Source organism: Melanostigma gelatinosum, assembly GCF_949748355.1.
Source record: "Melanostigma gelatinosum genome assembly, chromosome: 11".
Lineage (NCBI taxonomy): Eukaryota > Metazoa > Chordata > Actinopteri > Perciformes > Zoarcidae > Melanostigma > Melanostigma gelatinosum.
Genome location: NC_136644.1, coordinates 27,268,767 through 27,296,643, shown reverse-complemented (window position 1 = coordinate 27,296,643; position 27,877 = coordinate 27,268,767). Strand labels below are relative to the sequence as shown.

Here is a 27,877-nt window from a genome sequence, read left to right as displayed (position 1 = left end):
CCTTCCCTCCCTCATACTCCCTCCCTCCTCCTCCCTCTCTCCTTCCCGTCCTCCTCCTCCCTCTCTCCTTGCCTCCCTCCTCCTCCCTCTCTCCTTCCCTCCCTCCTCCTCCCTCTCTCCTTCCCTCCCTCCTCCTCCCTCTCTCCTTGCCTCCCTCCTCCTCCCTCTCTCCTTGCCTCCCTCCTCCTCCCTCTCTCCTTCCCTCCCTCCTCCTCCCTCTCTCCTTCCCTCCCTCATACTCCCTCCCTCCTCCTCCCTCTCTCCTTGCCTCCCTCCTCCTCCCTCTCTCCTTCCCGTCCTCCTCCTCCCTCTCTCCTTGCCTCCCTCCTCCTCCCTCTCTCCTTCCCTCCCTCCTCCTCCCTCTCTCCTTCCCTCCCTCCTCCTCCCTCTCTCCTTGCCTCCCTCCTCCTCCCTCTCTCCTTGCCTCCCTCCTCCTCCCTCTCTCCTTGCCTCCCTCCTCCTCCCTCTCTCCTTCCCTCCCTCCTCCTCCCTCTCTCCTTCCCTCCCTCATACTCCCTCCCTCCTCCTCCCTCTCTCCTTGCCTCCCTCCTCCTCCCTCTCTCCTTCCCGTCCTCCTCCTCCCTCTCTCCTTGCCTCCCTCCTCCTCCCTCTCTCCTTCCCTCCCTCCTCCTCCCTCTCTCCTTGCCTCCCTCCTCCTCCCTCTCTCCTTGCCTCCCTCCTCCTCCCTCTCTCCTTGCCTCCCTCCTCCTCCCTCTCTCCTTGCCTCCCTCCTCCTCCCTCTCTCCTTGCCTCCCTCCTCCTCCCTCTCTCCTTACCTCCCTCCTCCTCCCTCTCTCCTTCCCGTCCTCCTCCTCCCTCTCTCCTTGCCTCCCTCCTCCTCCCTCTCTCCTTGCCTCCCTCCTCCTCCCTCTCTCCTTGCCTCCCTCCTCCTCCCTCTCTCCTTCCCTCCCTCCTCCTCCCTCTCTCCTTCCCTCCCTCCTCCTCCCTCTCTCCTTCCCTCCCTCATACTCCCTCCCTCCTCCTCCCTCTCTCCTTCCCTCCCTCCTCCTCCCTCTCTCCTTCCCGTCCTCCTCCTCCCTCTCTCCTTGCCTCCCTCCTCCTCCCTCTCTCCTTGCCTCCCTCCTCCTCCCTCTCTCCTTGCCTCCCTCCTCCTCCCTCTCTCCTTCCCTCCCTCCTCCTCCCTCTCTCCTTGCCTCCCTCCTCCTCCCTCTCTCCTTGCCTCCCTCCTCCTCCCTCTCTCCTTGCCTCCCTCCTCCTCCCTCCTCTGAGCTCAGTTGACCAGCGTCGCCACAGAGCGATGCGCCTCCAAAGAGTCTCTTCAACCTAAAAACATCCTCACGTGTTAAGTTCTCGGTTTTTTTAAAGCAACTCTTCTTCAGGACAAGGTTTTCAGTGTCGCGTGAAAACTGATTTTGTTATTGTTATTTGTAGACTCATTTTCTGAATCCTGTGGGAAGATTTTTCTTTTATTTCGACACCAAGTGGTTCGGAGGTATGATGGTTTGGTTCGGACACGTCGGACAGACTCACTTTAAGTAAATTCGTTTGGGGACAGTCGCGAGGCTCGTGAGCGTCTAGGACGCTGATCACCGTCGACAGGCTGTCAGAGAGGTAAGAGATCACCGAGTCATACCGGGCTGTGACGTCACCACATGGTATTGATCCCAAGAAATGTTGTTCCACAAAAATTTAATTTAAATCCTAAAAAAGGCCTCGGGTATATGAACCTTTAAAACAATGAGACACTGTGTGTGTCATGTGTGAGTGTGTGTGTGTGTGTTGATGGCTTAGTTTGATGGTCTTCTATCTCCGCTCTTATTTTGATAGTCTTCTATCTCCGCTCTTAGTTTGATGGTCTTCTAGCTCCGCTCTTAGTTTGATGGTCTTCTATCTCCGCTCTTAGTTTGATGGTCTTCTAGCTCCGCTCTTAGTTTGATGGTCTTCTATCTCCGCTCTTAGTTTGATGGTCTTCTAGCTCCGCTCTTAGTTTGATGGTCTTCTATCTCCGCTCTTATTTTGATAGTCTTCTATCTCCGCTCTTATTTTGATGGTCTTCTATCTCCACTCTTATTTTGATGGTCTTCTATCTCCGCTCTTATTTTGATGGTCTTCTATCTCCGCTCTTATTTTGATGGTCTTCTATCTCCGCTCTTATTTTGATGGTCTTCTATCGCCACTCTTATTTTGATGGTCTTCTATCTCCGCTCTTATTTTGATGGTCTTCTATCTCCGCTCTTATTTTGATGGTCTTCTATCTCCGCTCTTATTTTGATGGTCTTCTATCTCCGCTCTTATTTTGATGGTCTTCTATCTCCGCTCTTATTTTGATAGTCTTCTATCGCCGCTCTTATTTTGATGGTCTTCTATCTCCGCTCTTATTTTGATAGTCTTCTATCTCCGCTCTTATTTTGATGGTCTTCTATCTCCGCTCTAATTTTGATGGTCTTCTATCTCCGCTCTTATTTTGATGGTCTTCTATCTCCGCTCTTATTTTGATAGTCTTCTATCGCCGCTCTTATTTTGATGGTCTTCTATCTCCGCTCTTATTTTGATGGTCTTCTATCTCCGCTCTTATTTTGATGGTCTTCTATCTCCGCTCTTATTTTGATAGTCTTCTATCGCCGCTCTTATTTTGATGGTCTTCTATCTCCGCTCTTATTTTGATGGTCTTCTATCTCCGCTCTTATTTTGATGGTCTTCTATCTCCGCTCTTATTTTGATGGTCTTCTATCTCCGCTCTTATTTTGATGGTCTTCTATCTCTTATTTTGATGGTCTTCTATCTCCGCTCTTATTTTGATGGTCTTCTATCTCCACTCTTATTTTGATGGTCTACTGTAACATCCTGAGTCCTCACTCATTGACTATAACTACAGGTTTGGCTTTCATTGATCTCATGTTAATCAATGAATAATTGATTTGTAAATCTAAACTACTTTAATTTCTGGAATTCATTGATAGTTTCTTTTACCCAAATATAACTTGAAATATTTCAGGTCGATGAGTCAAGGATCTATAACCTTCAGTGCAGGGGTCTTCAACGTTTTTCAGACCAAGGACCCCCAAACTGGTCGAGAGATGGAGCAGGGACCCCCGACGATATATATTGTATAACATTGTGTTTTATATTAAATGGGCCTAGTACCATGCAAACATGCCTCTTTATTGTGCATTCAGTACTAAGCTATTCAAACAATACACAGGTTCATATATTCATGTTGTCAGCTGACACCAATGCCAACATCAACATCGTCTGTCAATAGCATGCTAATCATGCATACAAGCTATTCAAACTCGTGTTTTTATTTTAAACATAAATATGGAAACGAAAAATGAGTGATGGCCTATTAGTGCCACTGCCATACATAAGCACACCTGTTATCATTCATACAATACTGAACTTTTAAAATAATGGACACATTCATGTTTAGAGGGAAGAAAACAAAAACCTTTTTTAAATAGTCGAATCAACCAAACATTTCGCGGACCCCCTGCAGTACCTCCGCGGACCCCCTAGGGGCCGCGGACCCCCTGTTGAAGACCTCTGCTTTAGTGGGTTCTACCTCCTCCTCATCACCCTCCTCCTCATCACCCTCCTCCATCACCCTCCTCTTCCATCACCCTCCTCTTCCATCACCCTCCTCCATCACCCTCCTCCATCACCCTCCTCTTCCATCACCCTCCTCCTCCATCACCCTCCTCTTCCATCACCCTCCTCTTCCATCACCCTCCTCCTCCATCACCCTCCTCTTCCATCACCCTCCTCTTCCATCACCCTCCTCCATCACCCTCCTCCATCACCCTCCTCTTCCATCACCCTCCTCTTCCATCACCCTCCTCTTCCATCACCCTCCTCTTCCATCACCCTCCTCCTCCATCACCCTCCTCTTCCATCACCCTCCTCTTCCATCACCCTCCTCCATCACCCTCCTCCATCACCCTCCTCTTCCATCACCCTCCTCCTCCATCACCCTCCTCCTCCATCACCCTCCTCTTCCATCACCCTCCTCTTCCATCACCCTCCTCTTCCATCACCCTCCTCCATCACCCTCCTCCATCACCCTCCTCTTCCATCACCCTCCTCCTCCATCACCCTCCTCTTCCATCACCCTCCTCTTCCATCACCCTCCTCTTCCATCACCCTCCTCCATCACCCTCCTCCATCACCCTCCTCTTCCATCACCCTCCTCTTCCATCACCCTCCTCTTCCATCACCCTCCTCCTCCATCACCCTCCTCTTCCATCACCCTCCTCTTCCATCACCCTCCTCCATCACCCTCCTCCATCACCCTCCTCTTCCATCACCCTCCTCCTCCATCACCCTCCTCTTCCATCACCCTCCTCTTCCATCACCCTCCTCCATCACCCTCCTCTTCCATCACCTTCCTCCATCACCTTCCTCCTCATCACCCTCCTCCTCATCACCCTCCTCCTCATCACCCTCCTCCTCCATCACCCTCCTCTTCCATCACCCTCCTCCTCCATCACCCTCCTCTTCCATCACCCTCCTCCATCACCCTCCTCCATCACCTGCCTCCTCATCACCCTCCTTCTCATCACCCTCCTCCTCATCACCCTCCTCCTCATCACCCTCCTCTTCCATCACCCTCCTCCTCCCTCCCCCTCCTCTTCCATCACCCTCCTCCATCACCCTCCTCCTCCATCACCTTCCTCCATCACCTTCCTCCTCATCACCCTCCTCCTCATCACCCTCCTCCTCATCACCCTCCTCCTCCATCACCCTCCTCTTCCATCACCCTCCTCCTCCATCACCCTCCTCTTCCATCACCCTCCTCTTCCATCACCCTCCTCCATCACCCTCCTCTTCCATCATCCTCCTCCATCACCCTCCTCCTCCATCACCCTCCTCTTCCATCACTCTTCCCCCCCCCCCCGCATGCGTGGTATGGGAGGAGGGAGGAGGTGCTTTGGTTCTCCTCTGGTTCTCGTTGGCTGGTTGTGGTCTTTGGGTCCCGTCCCTGGTCCAGACCTTCATTCTTCTGCTCTTAGTCTCTAACCACTAACTAACCACTGGCTCCCTGCACCTCCTCCCACCTCCTCCTCCCCTCCCTCTAACCCCCACCCCCCCCCTCCCTCCCCCCTCAGGAATGTCTTATTCACCTCCTTCTCTTGATTTTTACATGCTAACTGCTCATGAGTATGTGTGCCAACATCTGTAAATCAACAGATGTGCGCGCACACGCGCACACACACACACACATACACACACACACACACACACACACACATACACACACACACACACACACACACACATGAACCTCCCTTTCTTCTGCGTCTCTGCTCCATTCTCCTCCTGAGAGCCTTCACTTCCAAACCAAACATTGAGCAAATTCCTCAAACCCCACCCGACTCCCCCCCCCCCCTCCCCCCCCCCCTCACCCCTCCTCCCCTCCCCCCACTCGCTCTGTGGCCTCCTGACAAAGACAGTGAGCAGAGAAAAAGAAGGAGAACCAGGATAAAGAGAGCGAGAGAGAGACTTGTTATTGCTCTTTTCTTCTCCTCGTGATGACGTTGATTCATTGTTTTTAGCTTGTTTTTAGCCACACTTTGCTGCAGCTCTATGAACCCAAAATACACACTTTTACTGTGATTTTAGTGCAATAAACGGATAAAAAAAGAAGCTGAAATAACTACATAATCATGCAAATTTTGTAAAAAGTTTGAATTCATTGTTCATCGGGTCTGACCTTAAGACGACGAGCTGACAGCTTTTAAAATGCTTGTTTTCTTAATGGAGTTTGGATCGATCGGTACTATGCTAGCTAACATTGCAGCAGCTCCATCAACACTTTAAACAACGTGATATCGGCGTAAATACGGCAGCGTGGTTATTGTGTTTTTGCAGACAGTCTATGGTTTATACACATACATTCATACACAGAGTTGCGTCTCGTCTCTGTACTAATATGAGGTTTCTACTGAATGTGATAAGAGAACTCAGAGCTTCATGTGTTGAAGCTGCATTCTCTCTAGTGACCACCAGGGGGCGACTCCTCTGGTTGTATAGAAGTCTATAGAAAATGACTCTACTTCTCTCTTGATTTATTCCTCAGTAAACATTGTAAACATGAGTTTATGTCTCAATCTCTAGTTTCAAGTCTTCTTCAATACAGCATGATGTTCATTTAGTACATTATGGTCCATTTAGAGTCACACAGACCATAAAGCAGGGGATGCTTTAGGGCGGGAGCTACTGTGATTGACAGGTCTCTACCGAGACGTATACGGCGTCGCTACATCACTCCTCTCAGTCCATGTATGGTCACTTCCTGTTCACTGGTTGGAAAAATAACAAGATGGCGACGGACAAAATCGCCGAACTTGAGGCTTTAAAACGTCCACGAACCAACAAGAGACGTCACCGTGACTACGTCCTCTTCTTATATTCAACAGTAGTCTGAAGACAACATTAGATATTTCATTTGCAATATTTCTCTACTTTAATTCACTGAATAGATCAACTCGTCAACTGGTGTTGATTAAATATCAACACTAGTTGTTATTATTCTGTCTGAACTCTGATATTATTTATACAATATATTGTGGTTATGGGGAATAAACTAGGTTTAATATGCTGCTGGTTAGCCAGCTAGCTATGAAATAAGTCCACACAATTCATTTAAAAAACACATTTGTATCAATTACTCACCAAAGATGAACTTCTCAGCGAAGAGAACGTATTGAATAAAATTTAAATGTACTTTTTAACTCAGCTGATTCTGTTTAAATACATCTGCCTGAAGGCCACCTGGAGATTTATTAATATTAAACTCGAACATTTTATAATTTCTGCCTGTTCTGTTTGTGACATCTTAATATTAGATTTACATTTTACATTTGTATCGTAATCTTTCACATGGACACAAACCAATATTTGGAAACTTCTGCATGTTTAAACTTATTTTTAATGTTTAACATATTTTTAACATTTAACATATTTAACATATATATACATATATATATATATATATATATATATATATATATATATATATATATATATATATATATATATATATATATGTATATATGTATGTATATATATATCAGAGCAGCAGATGAGTTCAAATATTTAATTTTATTCTGAAACACTGAGCATCTCTCTCCTGTAGAAGAACGACCAGCAGGACAGCTGGGATTGGTTATTATTTACTGGCTTGGCACACACACACACACACACACACAGTGGAAACAATTTGGGTGAATCTGCTCTGCACGTAGGAATGTGAGGCGTGTTTGTATGTTTTAGGTCTGGATGACAGAACTGAAGGAATGAGAGAGAGACAGACAGACAGACAGACAGACAGACAGACAGAAAGGACACTGAGAGAGACAGACTCTTGGCTTGACAACAAAGGTTAACTCAGTCTTCTAAGTAGTTTTGTTGTCTCAACCTAAGTACTTTAGTTGTTTGAACCTAACCGTCAACACTCCACTCAGAGAGCGAGAGAGAGAGAGAGAGAGACAGAGAAACAGAGAGAGACAGAGAAGCAGAGAGAGAGAGTTGCATCACTTAGCACCACTGAGACATGAGACAGAGAGAGGGAGTGAGAGAGAGAGAGCGAGAGAGAGCGAGTGAGAGAGAGAGAGTGAGAGAGAGCGAGAGAGAGACAGAGAGAGGGAGTGAGAGCGAGAGAGAGAGAGAGAGAGAATCTGTAAAGAAGCAGTCTGTGTTGCTGTCCTCCTCAAACCTCCCGTTTCAGCCGTTAATGCACCTGAACACCACAGCGTCCTGTGTTCCTCATGGGCAGCGACATCGTGGCATACCTTATAAGGAGGGAGGCAAAGATCAAAGGATGTGACCCCTAAAATAAGCTGTGATGGACTTCTCTTTGGGCTTATGTCTCTCACCCCCCCCTCCTCTTCTTCAAAAGAGTTGAGATTCTATCTTTTCTATTTGTCCTTTTGTCTTTATTTGAATTCATCAAGTGTAGTCTTTGTTCAGAAGGAGAGAAAGAAGAGAGAGAGATGAAATGAAGAGTGGCTGATGATTACGAGTGTTTCTGCTGCGACAGAATGAAGAAACGTGAAGAGTAAAAAAATAAAAGGGAGTTATAAAAAAGTGCTCTGGAGGATGAAAACAAATGGGAGAAAAGAAAAAGGAGTGGGAGGCACAGAGGAGAGGTATGCTCTGCTGGAGGACTGGGAGAGGAAAAGCACAGGAAGGAGTGAGAGAGAGGGAGGGAGAGAGGGAGGGAGGTGGTGAGGGAGGGAGAGAGAAAGAGAGGGGGGAGAGAGAGGGAGGTAGAGAGGGAGGGAGGGAGAGAGAAAGAGAGGGGGAGAGAGAGGGAGGTAGAGAGGGAGGGAGAGAGAAAGAGAGGGGGAGAGAGAGAGGGAGGTAGAGAGGGAGGGAGAGAGAGACAAAGAGAGGGGGAGAGAGAGACAAAGAGAGGGAGAGGGAGAGAGGGAGGTAGAGAGGGAGGTAGAGAGGGCGGGAGAGAGGGGGAGAGAGAGGAAGAGAGAGACAGAGAGAGAGAGAGAGAGAGAGAGAGAGAGAGGGAGATAGAGAGGGAGGGAGAGAGAAAGAGAGGGGGAGAGAGAGAGGGAGAGAGAGAGGTAGAGAGGGAGGGAGAGAGAGACAAAGAGAGGGGGAGAGAGAGAGAGAGAGAGAGGGAGGGTGAAAGAGAGGGGGAGAGAGGGAGGTAGAGAGGGAGGTAGAGAGGGAGGGAGAGAGGGGGAGAGAGAGGGAGAGAGAGAGAGAGAGAGGGAGAGAGGGAGGTAGAGAGGGCGGTAGAGAGGGAGGTAGAGAGGGAGGGAGAGGGCGGGAGAGAGAAAGAGAGGGGGAGAGAGGGAGAGAGCGGTAGAGAGGGAGGTAGAGAGGGAGGGAGAGAGAGAGGGAGAGAGAGAGAGAGAGGGATGGAGAGAGAAAGAGAGGGGGAGAGAGCGGTAGAGAGGGAGGTAGAGAGGGAGGGAGAGAGAGAGGGAGAGAGAGAGAGAGAGGGATGGAGAGAGAAAGAGAGGGGGAGAGAGGGAGGTAGAGGGAGGGAGGGAGAGAGAGAGGCCAGATCAGGGAGCTGTGGGAGGAACTATTTCCTGTGAGAGGAGAGAGAGCGTCAGTGAACTCTCTGCATAGTTTGACTCTCACAGTTTCCACAACACTCCTCTGAGGAACCATCCTCTGAAGGGAGGGTTGGTGCGTGTGCACGTGACTGAATGTGCACGTGTTGCTTCAGCAACACTCTTTGTACGTCTGAACTCCTTTACGTGCAACTCATTGTTGTAGGTTGTTCTTCATACGTCAAACTAGTTGCTCCTCTGCCTGTCAGATGCTGCTCTGGGTCAAAAGGACCCTGACCTACTCCCTCACTAGCTCCCTACCTTTCTCCTTCACCAACTCCTTCACTTGTTCCTTTCCTCGCTCCCTCATTCGCTTCCTCACTAGCTCCCTACCTTTCTCCCTCACTCACTCCCTCACTAGCTCCCTACCTTTCTCCTTCACCAACTCCTTCACTTGTTCCTTTCCTCGCTCCCTCATTCGCTTCCTCACTAGCTCCCTACCTTTCTCCCTCACTCACTTCCTCACTAGCTCCCTACCTTTCTCCTTCACTAGCTCCTTCATTCACTTCCTCATTTGCTCCCTAACTTGCTCCCTTACTAGCTCCCTACCTTTCTCCTTCATCAACTCCTTCACCAGTTCCTTTACTCGCTCCCTCATTCGCTTCCTCACTAGCTCCCTACCTTTCTCCTTCATCAACTCCTTCACTAGTTCCTTCATTTACTCCCTCACTAGCTCCCTGACTTCCTCCTTCACTCGCTCCCTGATTCGCTCCCTCCCTTGCACCCTAACTCCCTGTAGCCTACATGAAACCATCACAACATGAGCAATGAATCCTCGTTCCCTTGTTCCCTCTCACATCCTCAGCCCTCCCTCTCGTCTCTTTGCTGCAGAAATGTTTCCGTGTCACAGAATTCACTTTTTCATCACCAGAGGCAGGTTTGTTATAAACTGTCTCGCAGACCAGATGGAAAGTGGAAAGAAGAAAGATCTTTATCCGAGATAAGGACACGAGAAAAGCCGTGATGACCTCCTGAGGTCCCTCCAGCTGTGGGACACATGTTGACTTTAGATGAGACTGAAGGTCCTGTAGAGAAGAAGTCTCTCTCTCCTGGACATACCGATGACTCTAAACAGCTCTTTCCCGTCTCCTCAGGTGAGCAGCAGCCACCTGCAGCCATGCTGTCATTGGACGAGCCGCTGGACTTGAAGCTTCCCGTCAGAAAGAGGGCGTGTCCTTCATCTATCTCCGCCCCTTTCTGCATCGCGCGACCTCGCCTGCTGTGCTCCACATTCCCGTCTCCTCCCTCCTCACCAGGTAAGAGTGAACCAGCTGACCTGACAAATGTCTCCTCAGTAGTCACTTCACTGATCTGAAATAAAATATTGTATTTTTATTATCATTATTATATTTAATGATGTATAATAATGTGCCGATTACATCTCCTTCAAACTACTGGATTTATTCTAGTTCATCACCAAAACTACATTTTACAGATGACATGTGAACACATCATGTTAACCTTATAATGAACCTTCAGCCAGTACTCATGTTCACTGAGCAGAGCCTGAAGGCATCATCATGTAACTGAAGTGAACCTCCGTTGGTTAGCCGTTAGCGGTGCTGCTAACGTTACTAGCTCTCCTCCTGTTGGTTAGCCGTTAGCGGTGCTGCTAACATTACTAGCTCTCCTCCTGTTGGTTAGCCGTTAGCGGTGCTGCTAACGTTACTAGCTCTCCTCTGATTGGTTGTTTACAATGAAACATGATCAGAGATCAGAGACTAGAAACACATGTTCTACTGAGTATTGGAAGAGAACCATTGTCAGAAGAACATGTTACCTATAGTAACTACAATTCAACTTTGCTTATGATTATTAAATGATTGCATTCTATTGGAAGGTTTTACTTCAGTGTGACAAATGTACCGTCATCTTGTTTTAACTCTGATCCAGAGTCCCAGTCCTCCCCTCGTGAACAACCCGGGTCCTGCTTCAGTCCTCCAGCCATGGACCTCAGCCTGTCACCTTCCTCCCGCCATGTCTCCTCCCTCTCCCCGTCTCCTTCCTCCCCCGCCTCCCCCCTTCCTTCCTCCCCCATGGAGTCCCCTCGCAGCATCAGCAGCCCTCAGCCACATCTCTTCTCATGGGTGAGTAACGGCGTTCACAGAACGTATTCTGCGACTCCTCTGGTTGTATAGAAGTCTATAGAAAATGACTCTACTTCTCTCTTGATTTATTCCCTCAGTAAACATTGTAAACATGAGTTTATGTCTCAATCTCTAGTTTCAAGTCTTCTTCAATACAGCATGATGTTCATTTAGTACATTATGGTCCATTTAGAGTCACAGACCATAAAGCAGGGGATGCTTTAGGGCGGGGCTACTGTGATTGACAGGTCTCTAATAGACCATAAAGCAGGGGACGCTTTAGGGCGGGGCTACTGTGATTGACAGGTCTCTAATAGACCATAAAGCAGGGGATACTTTAGGGCGGGGCTACACGGTGATTGACAGGTCTCTAATAGACCATAAAGCAGGGGATGCTTTAGGGCGGGGCTACTGTGATTGACAGGTCTCTAATAGACTATAAAGCAGGGGATGCTTTAGGGCGGGGCTACTGTGATTGACAGGTCTCTAATAGACTATAAAGCAGGGGATGCTTTAGGGCGGGGCTACACGCTGATTCCTCATGTGAAACGAGAAATCAATGTTGAGTTACTTGTCACGTAACTTGTGTACTTCATTTTTCTAAACCTAACTAAGTAGTTTTGTTGTCTAAACCTAACTAAGTAGCTTTGTTGTCTAACCCTAACTAAGTAGCTTTGTTGTCTAAACCTAACTAAGTAGCTTTGTTGTCTAAACCTAACTAAGTAGCTTTGTTGTCTAAACCTAACTACATTTTGTTGTCTGGGAGTTGTTGTCTTCATAAGAGAATGAGAATGAGGATATGTGGTTCACCGTACCTTCCTCTTCATCCTCCTCTTTTTCAGGAGCTGACTCGTCATCGCGGTCTGGAGGGCGGAGCTTCACCGCAGGGTTATCCGTTTTATCTGCCGATTGGAAGCCCGCCGAAGGCATACAGCTTCCCCTCCTCCGTGTTCATTGGTCAGAATGGAGAGAAGCAAACATCACCAGAGCCCTCATTGGACGGTCAGCTGGCCTGCCGTTGGATGAAGGTGAATATACAAAAATCAATTCACACTTGTCTCAGTATTTGTATTCTGTGCATTGACAATGGAGAGCTGCAGGGATGACATGTTTCTGGAGTCCAACAGGCAGTCATCATTACTGGTTCCTTCCTCAAAAAGCCAATCACATTATTCCATGTGATTCTGGATTATCATATAAAATAATCTGTGTTTATGATTCTTCCAGGTTTAGTTCATCAAGATAATCTTCGCTCATGAACTCCATTTTTATGATGTTTGAAGTGTAAAGTAAGAAGCTAACTTCACTAGTCTTCAATCTTGATTTAAATGAGCTATAAAGGAACTCCACCACGGTCACGTGACTTCACATTAGTCGATAAAGGAACTCCACCACGGTCACGTGACTTCACGTTAGTCTATAAAGGAACTCCACCACGGTCACGTGATTTCACATTAGTGTATAAAGGAACTCCACCACGGTCACGTGACTTCACGTTAGTCTATAAAGGAATTCCACCGCGGTCACGTGACTTCACGTTAGTCTATAAAGGAACTCCACCACGGTCACGTGATTTCACATTAGTGTATAAAGGAACTCCACCACGGTCACGTGACTTCACGTTAGTCTATAAAGGAATTCCACCGCGGTCACGTGACTTCACGTTAGTCTATAAAGGAACTCCACCACGGTCACGTGACTTCACGTTAGTCTATAAAGGAACTCCACCACGGTCACGTGACTTCACGTTAGCCTATAAAGGAACTCCACCACGGTCACGTGACTTCACGTTAGTCTATAAAGGAACTCCACCACGGTCACGTGACTTCACGTTAGCCTATAAAGGAACTCCACCACGGTCACGTGACTTCACGTTAGTCTATAAAGGAATTCCACCACGGTGACGTGACTTCACGTTAGTGTATAAAGGAACTCCACCACGGTCACGTGACTTCACGTTAGTGTATAAAGGAATTCCACCGCGGTCACGTGACTTCACCTTAGTCTATAAAGGAACTCCACCACGGTCACGTGACTTCACGTTAGTCTATAAAGGAATTCCACCGCGGTCACGTGACTTCACGTTAGTGTATAAAGGAACTCCACCACGGTCACGTGACTTCACGTTAGTGTATAAAGGAATTCCACCGCGGTCACGTGACTTCACCTTAGTCTATAAAGGAACTCCACCACGGTCACGTGACTTCACGTTAGTCTATAAAGGAATTCCACCGCGGTCACGTGACTTCACGTTAGTCTATAAAGGAACTCCACCACGGTCACGTGACTTCACATTAGTCGATGAAGGAACTCCACCACGGTCACGTGACTTCACCTTAGTCTATAAAGGAATTCCACCGCGGTCACGTGACTTCACGTTAGTCTATAAAGGAACTCCACCACGGTCACGTGACTTCACATTAGTCGATGAAGGAACTCCACCACGGTCACGTGACTTCACGTTAGTCTATAAAGGAATTCCACCGCGGTCACGTGACTTCACATTAGTCGATGAAGGAACTCCACCACGGTCACATGACTTCACGTTAGTCTATAAAGGAACTCCACCGCGGTCACGTGACTTCACGTTAGTCTATAAAGGAACTCCACCGCGGTCACGTGACTTCACGTTAGTCTATAAAGGAACTCCACCACGGTCACGTGACTTCACGTTAGTCTATAAAGGAACTCCACCGCGGTCACGTGATTTCACATTAGTCTATAAAGGAACTCCACCGCGGTCACGTGACTTCACGTTAGTCTATAAAGGAACTCCACCGCGGTCACGTGACTTCACGTTAGTCTATAAAGGAACTCCACCGCGGTCACGTGATTTCACATTAGTCGATGAAGGAACTCCACCACGGTCACGTGATTTCACATTAGTCTATAAAGGAACTCCACCGCGGTCACGTGACTTCACGTTAGTCTATAAAGGAACTCCACCGCGGTCACGTGACTTCACGTTAGTCTATAAAGGAACTCCACCGCGGTCACGTGACTTCACGTTAGTCTATAAAGGAACTCCACCGCGGTCACGTGACTTCACGTTAGTCTATAAAGGAACTCCACCGCGGTCACGTGACTTCACGTTAGTCTATAAAGGAATTCCACTGCGGTCACGTGACTTCACATTAGTCGATGAAGGAACTCCACCACGGTCACATTACTTCACGTTAGCCTATAAAGGAACTCCACCGCAGTCACGTGACTTCACGTTAGTCTATAAAGGAACTCCACCGCGGTCACGTGACTTCACGTTAGTCTATAAAGGAACTCCACCGCGGTCACGTGACTTCACGTTAGTCTATAAAGGAACTCCACCGCGGTCACGTGACTTCACGTTAGTCTATAAAGGAACTCCACCGCGGTCACGTGACTTCACGTTAGTGTATAAAGGAACTCCACCGCGGTCACGTGACTTCACGTTAGTCTATAAAGGAACTCCACCGCGGTCACGTGACTTCACGTTAGTCTATAAAGGAACTCCACCGCGGTCACGTGACTTCACGTTAGTCTATAAAGGAACTCCACCGCGGTCACGTGACTTCACGTTAGTCGATGGAGGAACTCCACCACGGTCACGTGACTTCACGTTAGTCTATAAAGGAACTCCACTACGGTCACGTGACTTCACGTTAGTCTATAAAGGAACTCCACCGCGGTCACGTGACTTCACGTTAGTCTATAAAGGAACTCCACCACGGTCACGTGACTTCACGTTAGTCTATAAAGGAACTCCACCACGGTCACGTGACTTCACCTTAGTCGATGAAGGAACTCCACCACGGTCACGTGACTTCACGTTAGTCTATAAAGGAACTCCACTACGGTCACGTGACTTCACGTTAGTCTATAAAGGAACTCCACCGCGGTCACGTGACTTCACGTTAGTCTATAAAGGAACTCCACCACGGTCATGTGACTTCACGTTAGTCTATAAAGGAATTCCACCACGGTCACGTGACTTCACCTTAGTCGATGAAGGAACTCCACCACGGTCACGTGACTTCACGTTAGTGTATAAAGGAACTCCACCACGGTCACGTGACTTCACGTTAGTCTATAAAGGAACTCCACCACGGTCACGTGACTTCACGTTAGTCTATAAAGGAACTCCACCGCGGTCACGTGACTTCACGTTAGTGTATAAAGGAACTCCACCGCGGTCACGTGACTTCACGTTAGTCTATAAAGGAACTCCACCGCGGTCACGTGACTTCACGTTAGTCTATAAAGGAACTCCACCGCGGTCACGTGACTTCACGTTAGTCTATAAAGGAACTCCACCGCGGTCACGTGACTTCACGTTAGTCGATGGAGGAACTCCACCACGGTCACGTGACTTCACGTTAGTCTATAAAGGAACTCCACTACGGTCACGTGACTTCACGTTAGTCTATAAAGGAACTCCACCGCGGTCACGTGACTTCACGTTAGTCTATAAAGGAACTCCACCACGGTCACGTGACTTCACGTTAGTCTATAAAGGAACTCCACCACGGTCACGTGACTTCACCTTAGTCGATGAAGGAACTCCACCACGGTCACGTGACTTCACGTTAGTCTATAAAGGAACTCCACTACGGTCACGTGACTTCACGTTAGTCTATAAAGGAACTCCACCGCGGTCACGTGACTTCACGTTAGTCTATAAAGGAACTCCACCACGGTCACGTGACTTCACGTTAGTCTATAAAGGAACTCCACCACGGTCACGTGACTTCACCTTAGTCGATGAAGGAACTCCACCACGGTCACGTGACTTCACGTTAGTGTATAAAGGAACTCCACCACGGTCACGTGACTTCACGTTAGTCTATAAAGGAACTCCACCACGGTCACGTGACTTCACGTTAGTCTATAAAGGAACTCCACCACGGTCATGTGACTTCACGTTAGTCTATAAAGGAACTCCACCACGGTCATGTGACTTCACGTTAGTCTATAAAGGAACTCCACCACGGTCACGTGACTTCACATTAGTCTATGAAGGAACTCCACCGCGGTCACGTGACTTCACGTTTCCACCAACAAGATAAAGGAGGACGAGTGTTCTAGTGAGGATGTTTAGTGGTCTCATTTAGACACATTTTAGGATTCACCAGAGGGGCGTTCACTGATATGTTTTATATCAGACAACTAAATGCTGGTGCTACAGAGACCTGATTTCAGACATCTGAACAGAAACATATTAAAAACATCAATAATTGAGAAGAGCAGTCTCACTTCATAATGGTCTCAGTCTTGATTCATAATCAGATGCATTCAATTTGTCCTGGAAGAATATCAGAGAAGAAGACTGCAGGTATTTCTCTGACCACTAGGTGTTGCCAAGAACCACATCATAATTACTGCCAGTCACAGAAAACAGAAGAGGAGAACTAAAACCTGGTTCTGAAATGATTATTGGACACTCAACCAATTATTGTATTAATCCAGCCAGAAAAGAACACAAACATTTGTGTGTTGTTGAATAAAATGTGAAGATTTGCTTCTGAAAATGTAATATTTTGGGGATTGTAAAGAAGTGATTCATTATTATTTGAAACACTAAACGATTAATTATTAAAAGTGTTTCACAAAATAGAAGTCACGCAGCACAGAATGGTATGTAAGTTTAATTAAGTTGTTATTATGACAGAAGTCAACAAGAAAAGTTGCTGAATCACTGAACAAGGATTCAAAATGGTTTGAAATGGTTTAATGTACACCTCATTTTTAATTAGATTAATTAAGATTTGATGAACGTAAAATAAAAAATAAAAATCAATTGGTGGAGTGGAAGCATTTAAATCCAAAGGAAACCCCGTAAATCGAGGATGTGAAGTGACATAAATAACTAAATGAAGTTTAAATCTGTCCTCTAGTGCCACCTGTTGTTCGACTCGCTGCAGGACCTGGTGGACCACATCAACGACCTCCACGTCAAGCCTGAAAAGGATTGTGGGTACTGCTGCCGGTGGGACAGGTGTGCTCGAAATGGCCGGGGGTTCAATGCCAGGTATGATCTGATTTATGACTCCAGGTATCCTGTTGATGGGGGAGGAGCTCCCTCAGGGACGGCTTCAGAATATATTTTTCAAGTTGTAGTTTGAAGTATTGTTTAAAAATAAATAAAAAATGCTCATCCATCACAATTACAGGAGTAATAATTGTTAGTAAATAATTGTTTATTATTATTTTTAATTCACTGATTTGTTTTTTATTTGTTTATAAAACATAAACAAGGGAAAATAATCCAGCACTCAAAATCATGTGTGGAAATGTATTTAAATACAATTATTTTACGAATAATATTTATATTAATAATAATATTTATAATAATAATAATAGTAACAATAGTCGGTGAGGTTCAAGAGGTTTAATTATATTTATCAGCATGTATCAACTTCTAGGGATGTATGGAAGCCCAGAGGGGACATTATTACAATTAAAATGTAAATTAGAAAATGTAATTCCACAATAGCAATTTTCCACGTGTATGTGTTATTTGAGTAAAAAATGCAAATGCATAAATCCAATTTCTTTTTTCCAATTGAACGTTTTATTGCCATATGAGAATAAAAGACGTATTATTACATTTTCAGTTTTTATTTTAATAAAGTCCGCTTTGGGCCTCCATATGCTGGTCCGACCCTCTGTTCATGAAGAGAGTTTTACATAACCCAGCACCAGTGGTGTATAAAGTACTCAAAAGACATACTTGAGTAAAAGTAAAGATACCTTACTGGAAAACTACTCCAGTAAAAGTAAAAAGTCACCTATTAGAATACTACTTGAGTAAAAGTCTTAAAGTATCTGATATTTATTGTACTTAAGTACAAAAGTACTGAAGTATCAAAAGTAATTTTCTGATGTTAAATGTACATCATAACCTGAACATTAAATGTACATCATAACCTGTTCATTGAAAGTAAAAGTAAATGCTGTTACTAAAAGGGTCAGAATTGTGAGAATGATGAAGTTTATTCTTTTAAGTGCTGTGGCATCATGACCAAGGACATGGAGCTGTGTTGAACATAATTGGGTTGCTGTGATCCATCCAGGAGCAACAATGTTCAACATAATATATTGTACATAAGTATACTTTTGCATCTACTATGAACTTATCATCATAATTCTCCGTAAAGCAATATGACACTATGAAGGAGTTGTAACAGTGCGTTTATAAGTCTGCTCATTAGACTAGAGCAGGGATTCCCAAAGTGGGGTGCGCGCACCCCTGGGGGTGCGCGAGCTGCCTCTAGGGGGTGCGCGAGAGGAAAAGTGTAATGGCGGTCTGATGGTGTAATAATATTAAATATTAAAAGAAAATGTAATTTTAATTTAAAAGCTGTCAGGTGGGACATCTGAAGCTATCAGTCGTAAAAGAGGAGAGAGAGAGAGAGAGAGAGAGAGAGAGGAATCGGAGGCGAGGGGAACGGAGAGGTGCAGCACAGACACATCGGGAGCACATCGGCCCATCGCGGAGTCAAGGTGAAAAAAGAGGAAACGAGAGTGAGCATCAGACTGGGAAAACAAGAGGAAATATGATGGAAAGTATGTGTGTCTGGGCTTCACTTGGATTGGCAACACAGATTCCCCAAAGCCACAGTGCGTGGTGTGCAGTGAGGTTCTGGCTAACAGTCTGAAGCTCTTATTTACGTCACCACCTGAACACCAAGCATGCCAGTGCAAGTCAAAAGCCCCTTACATTCTTTATATCGAAATTGGAGGAGTTACAAAACAGCCAAAAACAACTGCAGTCTCATTCATGTGTTGGTCTATAAATGACGCACTACGGGCTTCATATCTGGTTACAGAATAGTGAGAAAGGGGCTACCGCACACAATCACTGAAGACGTGAGCTCGCCAGCTGCCAGAGAGATGGTGGAATGTATGATTGGGGAGAAAGAAGCAAACAAGTTGGACATGATCCCGGTGTCCAACAACACTGTGTCGCGCCACATCGATGCTTTGTCCGAAGACATCCTGGCTGCATTAGTCGCTCATTAATTGTAAATGAAATGTGATAATCTGCCTCTGAGCCTGTGCGTGTGTCCTCGCATCCGTATTGCTCTTTAAAAGTGACGCCTTGTGTCACTGAAAGTTATTGAAACTTTGTTGCAGTGTTTCAGGGCGTTTTCACACCTTCAGTTCGTTTGCTTTGTTGCAGTTGCTCCTTTGTTCGGTTTGTGTTCACACTGCAACATTTAACAGCGGACTAAATCCTGTAAACAAATGCCACGCGCGAGCAAACTGTTCTCTCATTGGTCCGATTCTTATGCGGCTATGAAGGCTTAAAAGGCTCTGTTGCTTCTTTTTTTCTTTTTTCTTTTTTAAGGGGGGGGGGGGGGGGGGGGTGCGCGGACCCGGTCGGGATGTAGAAGGGGGTGCGCGGCCTAAAAAGTTTGGGAACCGCTGGACTAGAGGATGTAGAGGACCAATGCATAATATTATGTTCATCAAAACATATCCACTTGATGCATCAGGTCAGTGTTTAGAGAAAGGACGCCTGCCTTGTAAACTCCTGTGGGCTGATTTGAACACAAAGGTTTTGCTCAAGCTGAATCTGCAATTGGGCGACTGCTCCCATCATAACTCCATCTGATCATCCACAACATGACTCAGATATCAAAACATGATCAATACTAAAGCAGCACCGAAAGTAACAACACAGTCATTACTTGAAACTGAAACATGTCCTGTTCATCTTCAGAAGAAGTTGGTTTTCAAAATTGTGAGAATTCCGTCTCGCTCTTCTTGGGCTGAAGACTCGTCCTGCGATGCTAAATAGTCTTTCACAGGCCGCTGAGGCAGGTAGAGGTGTGTTCAGCGTCACAGACAGCTGCGAAGGATTCCCCTAATGCTAACGCTAATGCTAACGCTAATGCTAACACTGCGCTCTCTCGGCTCCCGTCAATCCTATGGTGTCACAACTGTCAACACTTCCTCAGCTCACTAACTCGCTAGCGATCCACTGGTGTTGGTCTTCGTCACCACCGTGGTTTGTTGCGGGAGTAGCAGGTGCTTCCATTTCTGCTTCCACCATGAAATCAGTCATCGTAGAGTGGAATTCTACTCATGTAGTCGCCCGCTAGCTTATAGCATGTAGCATCCTGGGCATCACTGGGAATCAGAACACCGCGGCTTTGAGAGCACGTGTTTGTAATTGTGCATTAACGTGATTAACCAATGATTTAACTTGCTGCTAGCACCACTGATTCACCAAACCTGCTTGCAGTCTGTTCCACCACAGTCCCCGACGCTGCTCTCACGATTCATTTTTTTCTGAAGATAGATTTGATTTTGTAGCGAGTAACGAAGGTTTCAGGGGAAATGTATCGGAGTCAAAGTATCAGTTTTCTTTGCAAAATGTAGTCAAGTAAAAGTAAAAGTCAACAGAAATATAAGTAAGTAAAGTACAGATACCCAAAAAAACTACTTAAGTACAGTAACGAAGTATTTCTACTTCGTTACTATACACCACTGCCCAGCACACGGATGACTTGATGCGGCGTGTGTCAGGTTTGAAAGTCAAATCATTTTCCAAAGGAAGGAAAAAGTGAGATGAACTGAATGTGTTTGATGTTTGTCAGGTACAAAATGCTGATTCATATCCGCACACACACCAATGAGAAGCCGCACCACTGCCCCACCTGTAGCAAGAGCTTCTCCCGACTGGAGAACCTGAAGATACACACCCGCTCACACACAGGTGAGTTCACAAGGACACGTTCTATGTTCTATGTTCTGATTATTGATCATTAACTAAACATCATGAAAAGAACCAAACAAGTTGATCCTATTATAGGTATAGAGTTGGTCATGATGAGAAACCAGCAAGAGTACTCTAGACTTAGGTAGACAGGTAGGCAGATAGACAGGTAGACAGGTAAGTAGACAGGTAGGTAGGTAGACAGGTAGGCAGCCAGGTAGGTAGACAGGTAAGTAGGTAGACAGGTAAGTAGGTAGACAGGTAGGTAGATAGGTAGACAGGGAGGTAGGTAGACAGGTAGGTAGATAGGGAGGTAGGTAGACAGGTAGGTAGGTAGACAGGTAAGTAGGTAGACAGGTAGGTAGACAGGTAGGTAGACAGGGAGGTAGGTAGACACGTAGGTAGACAGGTAAGTAGGTAGACAGGTAGGTAGACAGGTAGGTAGACAGGGAGGTAGGTAGACAGGTAGGTAGACAGGCAGGTAGACAGGGAGGTAGGTAGACAGGTAGATAGGTAGACAGGTAAGTAGGTAGACAGGTAGGTAGACAGGGAGGTAGGTAGACAGGTAGATAGGTAGACAGGTAAGTAGGTAGACAGGTAGGTAGACAGGCAGGTAGACAGGGAGGTAGGTAGACAGGTAGATAGGTAGACAGGTAAGTAGGTAGACAGGTAGGTAGACAGGTAGGTAGACAGGCAGGTAGACAGGGAGGTAGGTAGACAGGTAGATAGGTAGACAGGTAAGTAGGTAGACAGGGAGGTATACAGGTAGGTAGGTAGACAGGTAGGTATACAGGCAGGTAGACAGGGAGGTAGACAGGTAAGTAGGTAGGTACAGACCATATTAGCTGAATCACAGTTTCCTCACCTCACATGTTGGTGATATCGATAACCTGGGACATTTAGGGGACATTTAGGGGACATTTAGGAGACATTTAGGAGGAGGAGCTTCAGAGGAATCGTGTTTCCTCTGTTGACGTAGATGACGTAGAGTCATGATGTCGGCCAAACCTGATGACGTCACTATGACATCACCCGGGTTATTTTCTCAGATGTTACAAAGCCCAACCTGATTCTAACGCGTGAAGTCGGTGCGCCGCCCCTTTAAGAGAAGCCTACCGTCACTTATTATTGAACAAAAGCGTCTCTCTTCACTCTTTTATGTCTTTTGTGTGAAGGTTCCGATACAGATAAACTAGCCTGGCCTTTTGTTGCTGACAAAGACTTTATTTTGCTATTGTGACCGTGTCACGAACACAGAGGTGGGAAAACCCGACTCGTATTATGTGTTGTGTTTGATTCCCTCCGGTGATGCCGGGCTCAGTTCACGGATTCTCTTCTTCGCTGCTGATCAGCTTTCTGCAGCTTTTATCAGCACTTTCACTACATTTGGTTTTAAGAGCACAGCACAGTGACCTGTGGTGAGTTCGCGAGTTGGAGGAATCGTCAGCCTTTCAGCCATGCTGTTAGCACGGTTCTTGGGTATGACAATGTCCGTCCGTCTGTCTCTCGGTTGGTCCAGAAAAAAACTGCAACTTTGAAAAGATGTAAGAGTGGAAACCCGGGTCTTGGCTTAGAAAGTAGGAGACAGTAATGTTCTTTATCCTTAAAGGGACACGAGGAACCACAGAGTGGAAGCTGTTTACACTGTTATTTTAAAACAAGGAGGTAGACAGGGAGGTAGGTAGACAGGGAGGTAGACAGGGAGGTAGACAGGTAGGTAGGTAGACAGGGAGGTAGACAGGGAGGTAGACAGGGAGGTAGACAGGTAGGTAGGTAGACAGGGAGGTAGACAGGGAGGTAGACAGGTAGGTAGGTAGACAGGGAGGTAGACAGGCAGGTAGACAGGTAGGTAGGTAGACAGGGAGGTAGACAGGGAGGTAGACAGGGAGGTAGGTAGACAGGGAGGTAGACAGGGAGGTAGACAGGTAGGTAGGTAGACAGGGAGGTAGACAGGCAGGTAGACAGGTAGGTAGGTAGACAGGGAGGTAGACAGGGAGGTAGACAGGTAGATAGACAGGTAGGTAGGTAGACAGGGAGGTAGACAGGCAGGTAGACAGGTAGGTAGGTAGACAGGGAGGTAGACAGGGAGGTAGACAGGCAGGTAGACAGGGAGGTAGACGGGCAGGTAGACGGGCAGGTAGGTAGACAGGGAGGTAGACAGGCAGGTAGACAGGTAGGTAGGTAGACAGGGAGGTAGACAGGGAGGTAGACAGGCAGGTAGACAGGGAGGTAGACAGGCAGGTAGACAGGGAGGTAGACAGGTAGGTAGACAGGGAGGTAGGTAGACAGGTAGGTAGGTAGACAGGCAGGTAGACAGGCAGGTAGACAGGGAGGTAGACAGACAGGTAGACAGGGAGGTAGACAGGTAGGTAGACAGGGAGGTAGGTAGACAGGTAGGTAGGTAGACAGGCAGGTAGACAGGCAGGTAGACAGGGAGGTAGACAGGGAGGTAGACAGGTAGATAGGTAGACAGGGAGGTAGACAGGTAGGTAGACAGGGAGGTAGACAGGTAGGTAGACAGGGAGGTAGACAGGGAGGTAGACAGGGAGGTAGACAGGCAGGTAGGTAGACAAGGATGTAGACAGGGAGGTAGACAGGGAGGTAGGTAGACAGGGATAAAAAGACTATTTCATGTAACTTTTGTTGGAAAAAGGCTCAAAACATAAGTAACTTTATATAATAGTATAATAACTTTGTGTAATAGTATAATAACTTCGTGTAACAGTATAATAACTTTGTGTAACAGTATAATAACTTTGTGTAACAGTATAATAACTTTGTGTAATAGTATAATAACTTTGTGTAATAGTATAATAACTTTATATAATAGTACAATAACTTTGTGTAATAGTATAATAACTTTGTGTAATAGTATAATAACTTTGTGTAACAGTATAATAACTTTATATAATAGTACAATAACTTTGTGTAATAGTATAATAACTTTGTGTAATAGTATAATAACTTTGTGTAATAGTATAATAACTTTGTGTAATAGTATAATAACTTTGTGTAATAGTATAATAACTTTGTGTAACAGTATAATAACTTTGTGTAATAGTATAATAACTTTGTGTAATAGTATAATAACTTTGTGTAATAGTATAATAACTTTGTGTAACAGTATAATAACTTTGTGTAACAGTATAATAACTTTGTGTAATAGTATAATAACTTTGTGTAATAGTATAATAACTTTGTGTAACAGTATAATAACTTTGTGTAATAGTATAATAACTTTGTGTAATAGTATAATAACTTTGTGTAATAGTATAATAACTTTGTGTAATAGTATAATAACATGGTGATTCAGACATTAGGCTCCACTTGTTGTCTGAAGAGTGATGACAGTGATAACAGGACCTGCTGGTTTTAAGCTAACGTTCCGCACCCCTTCAGTCACACGGTGAACAAACACACATCTACACCGTGTCGTACCTTTTGATTTATGACGTTAGAGTTCTTGTGAAATGTGACCACGGTGAGTGTTCGACACATTTCAGCTCAGAGAACAAAAAGGTGATTCTCCACCGTCGTCACAGGGCGTGACACCAGTGAACCAAAGAAGGGTTCAGAACTCAGACAGAGAGAGTGAGGTGGCATGTGACACCCTCGCTCTCTGTTTGAGTTCTGAACCCTTCTTTGGTTCACTGGTGTCACGGTGAATATCTGTTGTTATTATTATTATTATATCATTTCATTATTTACATTTTGCTCGTCATGAGGACGGATGAGAAAACAACCGCGACACATAAAGTCGGTTTTACACTTCAAAGAGGTTCAAACAAAGACATAATTCTCAGTTGCATTATGGGAAGTGTTTTGAAGTGTTTACCTACCGACCTGTCTACCTGTCTACCTGCCCGTCTATCTGTCTACCTGCCCGTCTATCTGTCTACCTGCCCGTCTACCCATAAAAGGCACTAAAAGCTGCGCTCATGTTGAGCTTTTATGAATCCATATATTTCTCTGTTCACGCCTTGTTTTAATCTTTGGTGTGGTATAAACGTGCTGCTTTAAAGTGAAGACGGGTTCGTTCTTTTGGCATCTGTGACTAACGAGACGTTAGATGTTTACACTGAGAGAAGAATCCATTTTGTCCTGATGACATATGAACCACTGACAGCTTCATATTACTTACACCCGCTTTTGCGTTTGTATACATTTTGCATTATGTTTGTCTTCATCCTGTAATGAAGTTCTTGTCTCTCCTCCAGGAGAAAAACCCTACGTCTGTCCTTACGACGGCTGCAGCAAACGTTACTCCAACTCCAGCGACCGCTTCAAGCACACGCGCACGCACTACGTGGACAAGCCGTACTGCTGCAAGATGAGCGGCTGCATGAAGCGCTACACCGACCCCAGCTCGCTGCGCAAGCACATCAAGGCCCACGGACACTTTGTTTCCCCGGAGCGCGGCGCCGGGAGCACGGCCGGGTTGGGTCCGGCTCTCATGGGGCCCCAGCGACTCTCTGATCTGCAGGGCTTGTGTGGGGCCCATCTCATCCTCCCCGGGGGCCCTTTCTCTGCTTTCTGCCACCGCGGGGCGCCGCCTTTCTCCTTAACGGGAGGAAGAAGCGCCGTGAGGACGCTCGCCCTCTCAGACTCTCCTCTCTTACACTTTGGACTGTCGGCCGCGTCCGTGTTGGGGCTGGGAGCTCTGGGGGCTCTGGGGGCTCTGGGACGGGTGGCAGGGAGGCAGACGGACGGAGAGGAGGAGGAGGTGGAAGGAGAGGAGAGGGAGGTGCTGAACCTGTCTGCGGGGCACATGCGAAGGGACCTCCCTCTGTCCTGGCTGGTCGTCCCCCGGAGGGCCCTCCTCCTCCAACCGGCCGTCGTCAGCTAGGATGTGCACAGATAGCAGGTAGTGTGTGTGTGTGTGTGTGTGTGCGTGTGTGTGTGTGTGTGCGTGTGCGTGTGTGTGTGCGTGTGTGTGTGTGTGCGTGTGCGTGTGCGCTGTCACCTGCCATAAAAAATGTTTAAACACTTCCGTCATTCCAGCCCAGACAACAACAGAAAACGGACTGAAAGCGTTTTGTGTGTTTTGCGTGAACGCAGGGACGAGAGTCTCCAGCTGAGATCTCTGGTGGAATTTAAAAAGTGCATGTTTATAAAGTGCCGGATGTTTTTAGACTCAACTCGTCTTCTAGTGCAATGGGGCTGATGCGGTGCATTCATGGTCCCCAGGAGACGGGTGCTTCTGACTCTGGTGATGCTGATGTTTGACATTTCAAATCCCGAATTACAAATCACAGATGTTTTTCGATATGTTGAGAACCACGTCTGTCTGCACGGAGACCACAAGTGATGGAACGATGTGTGATTTAGGTGAACCGACCCTTTAATGTTCGTCTGAACCTCGACCTCAGATTCACTAATCTGTTTATTTTATGTTTGACAACCTCCACTGACTGCTGAGCCCGTTTCACTCATGACTATGTGGGAGAGCAGCACTACGGGGAGCACCGAGGAACAAAAACACGAATGGAAACGTGTTGCAGACTTCATCAACATCCAGTGTGACGTCCATCTTTATTGTCTCCTTCAGGCAAAGTGGGTTGAAACTGAACACAAAATGAAATCCGGTTTCCGTGGATTTAGTCAGAGGGTTGGCCCCCTGGAGGAGAGCGGAGCTCGGGGGCCCAGAACCAGGTGAGCCTCTCGAGAGGCGTCGAGGTCGACGACACGTCGTCACCAGTTTGACTGCGTGATGTTCAAGTCGCAAGAAACCAAGTGAAGCCGTTGACTGGATGTGTGCGGTCGACTGACGCATTCTATTGTTCTATTAATCATTCCTCGACAACGATCTCCCGGATCGGCCCGTAGAGAGAGAGCAGACTAAAGGCCAGTGTGTGCACATCAGCTGCATGTTTGACGACGCCCACCTGCGCCGCCAGCTGTTGACTCAGCTCCTGTTCCTGTTTGCACATCCTTTGACCCCTGGTCAGCGCTTCCATAAGGTGCTTTGTGTTCCATCTAAAATACATCACTCAGCGTATGAAACATATCCACACGTCACGTGTATGAATGTACCTTTCATTACAGCTTTACTAAAGATTTCATAACTTGACAACAGACGTGATCTGGACTTCACCAGCATCGATGACGATGACTTGATGTCAATAAACACAAATAATAATTCATGAATACTGTGTCGCTCGTTCTTTTTATTTTATTTGTTTGTAGAGCTTTTTCACAAACACGTGTGAAGCGATAAAGAAGCGTTGTAGTGGAGCTCAGTTTACGGAGGTTACTCGTTTGATTCTTCACAGTTAGTGTGTTTCAGAGAGTACAGCAGCTCCTCCAGTGTGAAGGTCTGCGGAGGACACGCGAGTACGAACACAGTCGAGTGTGGAAGGAGCCGTGATCGATGCTGAGCTGTGATGCTGAACACAAGCTCAGACTTCACGACAAAGGATCGAAATCCTTCATCTTTCTTTCATATAAATATGTCAAAGTCTCTTTCTGCTCCATTTCTCAAAGATTTCACAGAAAAACAACATCAACATAACATCAAAGTCTTCCTCTTGAGTAAGCGGGCCGTGCATGTCGTACCTGGGCCTTTACGCCATCATGTGTTTCGTGTCTAAATGAAGCTCAACACCTGTAGATCCACTGACTGCAGACAACACGCCGAGAGTGCGTCTGCTCTCTGCTGTGACTGCAGCGCTGCTCCTTCACCACAGAGCAGAACTACGAGCGTCAACGCCATCGAGTCAAAGCACCACACAAGCCTCCATCACCACCACACAAGTCTCCATCACCACCACACAAGTCTCCATCACCACCACACAAGTCTCCATCACCACCACACAAGCCTCCATCACCACCACACAAGTCTCCATCACCACCACACAAGTCTCCATCACCACCACACAAGTCTCCATCACCACCACACAAGTCTCCATCACCACCACACAAGTCTCCATCACCACCACACAAGTCTCCATCACCACCACACAAGTCTCCATCACCACCACACAAGTCTCCATCACCACCACACAAGTCTCCATCAACAGAACAAGTCTCCATCAACACCACACAAGTCT

The 27,877-nt window shown here is 46.5% G+C and overlaps 1 protein-coding gene across 1 annotated transcript; it reads left to right on the top strand.

Annotated features, from left to right (window-relative positions):
* Positions 1 to 1,247: 1,247 nt before the first annotated feature.
* Positions 1,248 to 26,965, top strand: LOC306784279 (zinc finger protein GLIS2-like). Its single transcript, XM_079278182.1, has 7 exons — positions 1,248 to 1,572; positions 10,136 to 10,297; positions 10,935 to 11,128; positions 11,971 to 12,156; positions 16,999 to 17,132; positions 20,710 to 20,828; positions 25,046 to 26,965. The coding sequence occupies exons 2-7, from the start codon at positions 10,159 to 10,161 to the stop codon at positions 25,672 to 25,674; spliced, it is 1,401 nt and encodes a 466-aa protein (XP_079134308.1). The 5' UTR covers positions 1,248 to 1,572; positions 10,136 to 10,158; the 3' UTR covers positions 25,675 to 26,965.
* Positions 26,966 to 27,877: the final 912 nt, after the last annotated feature.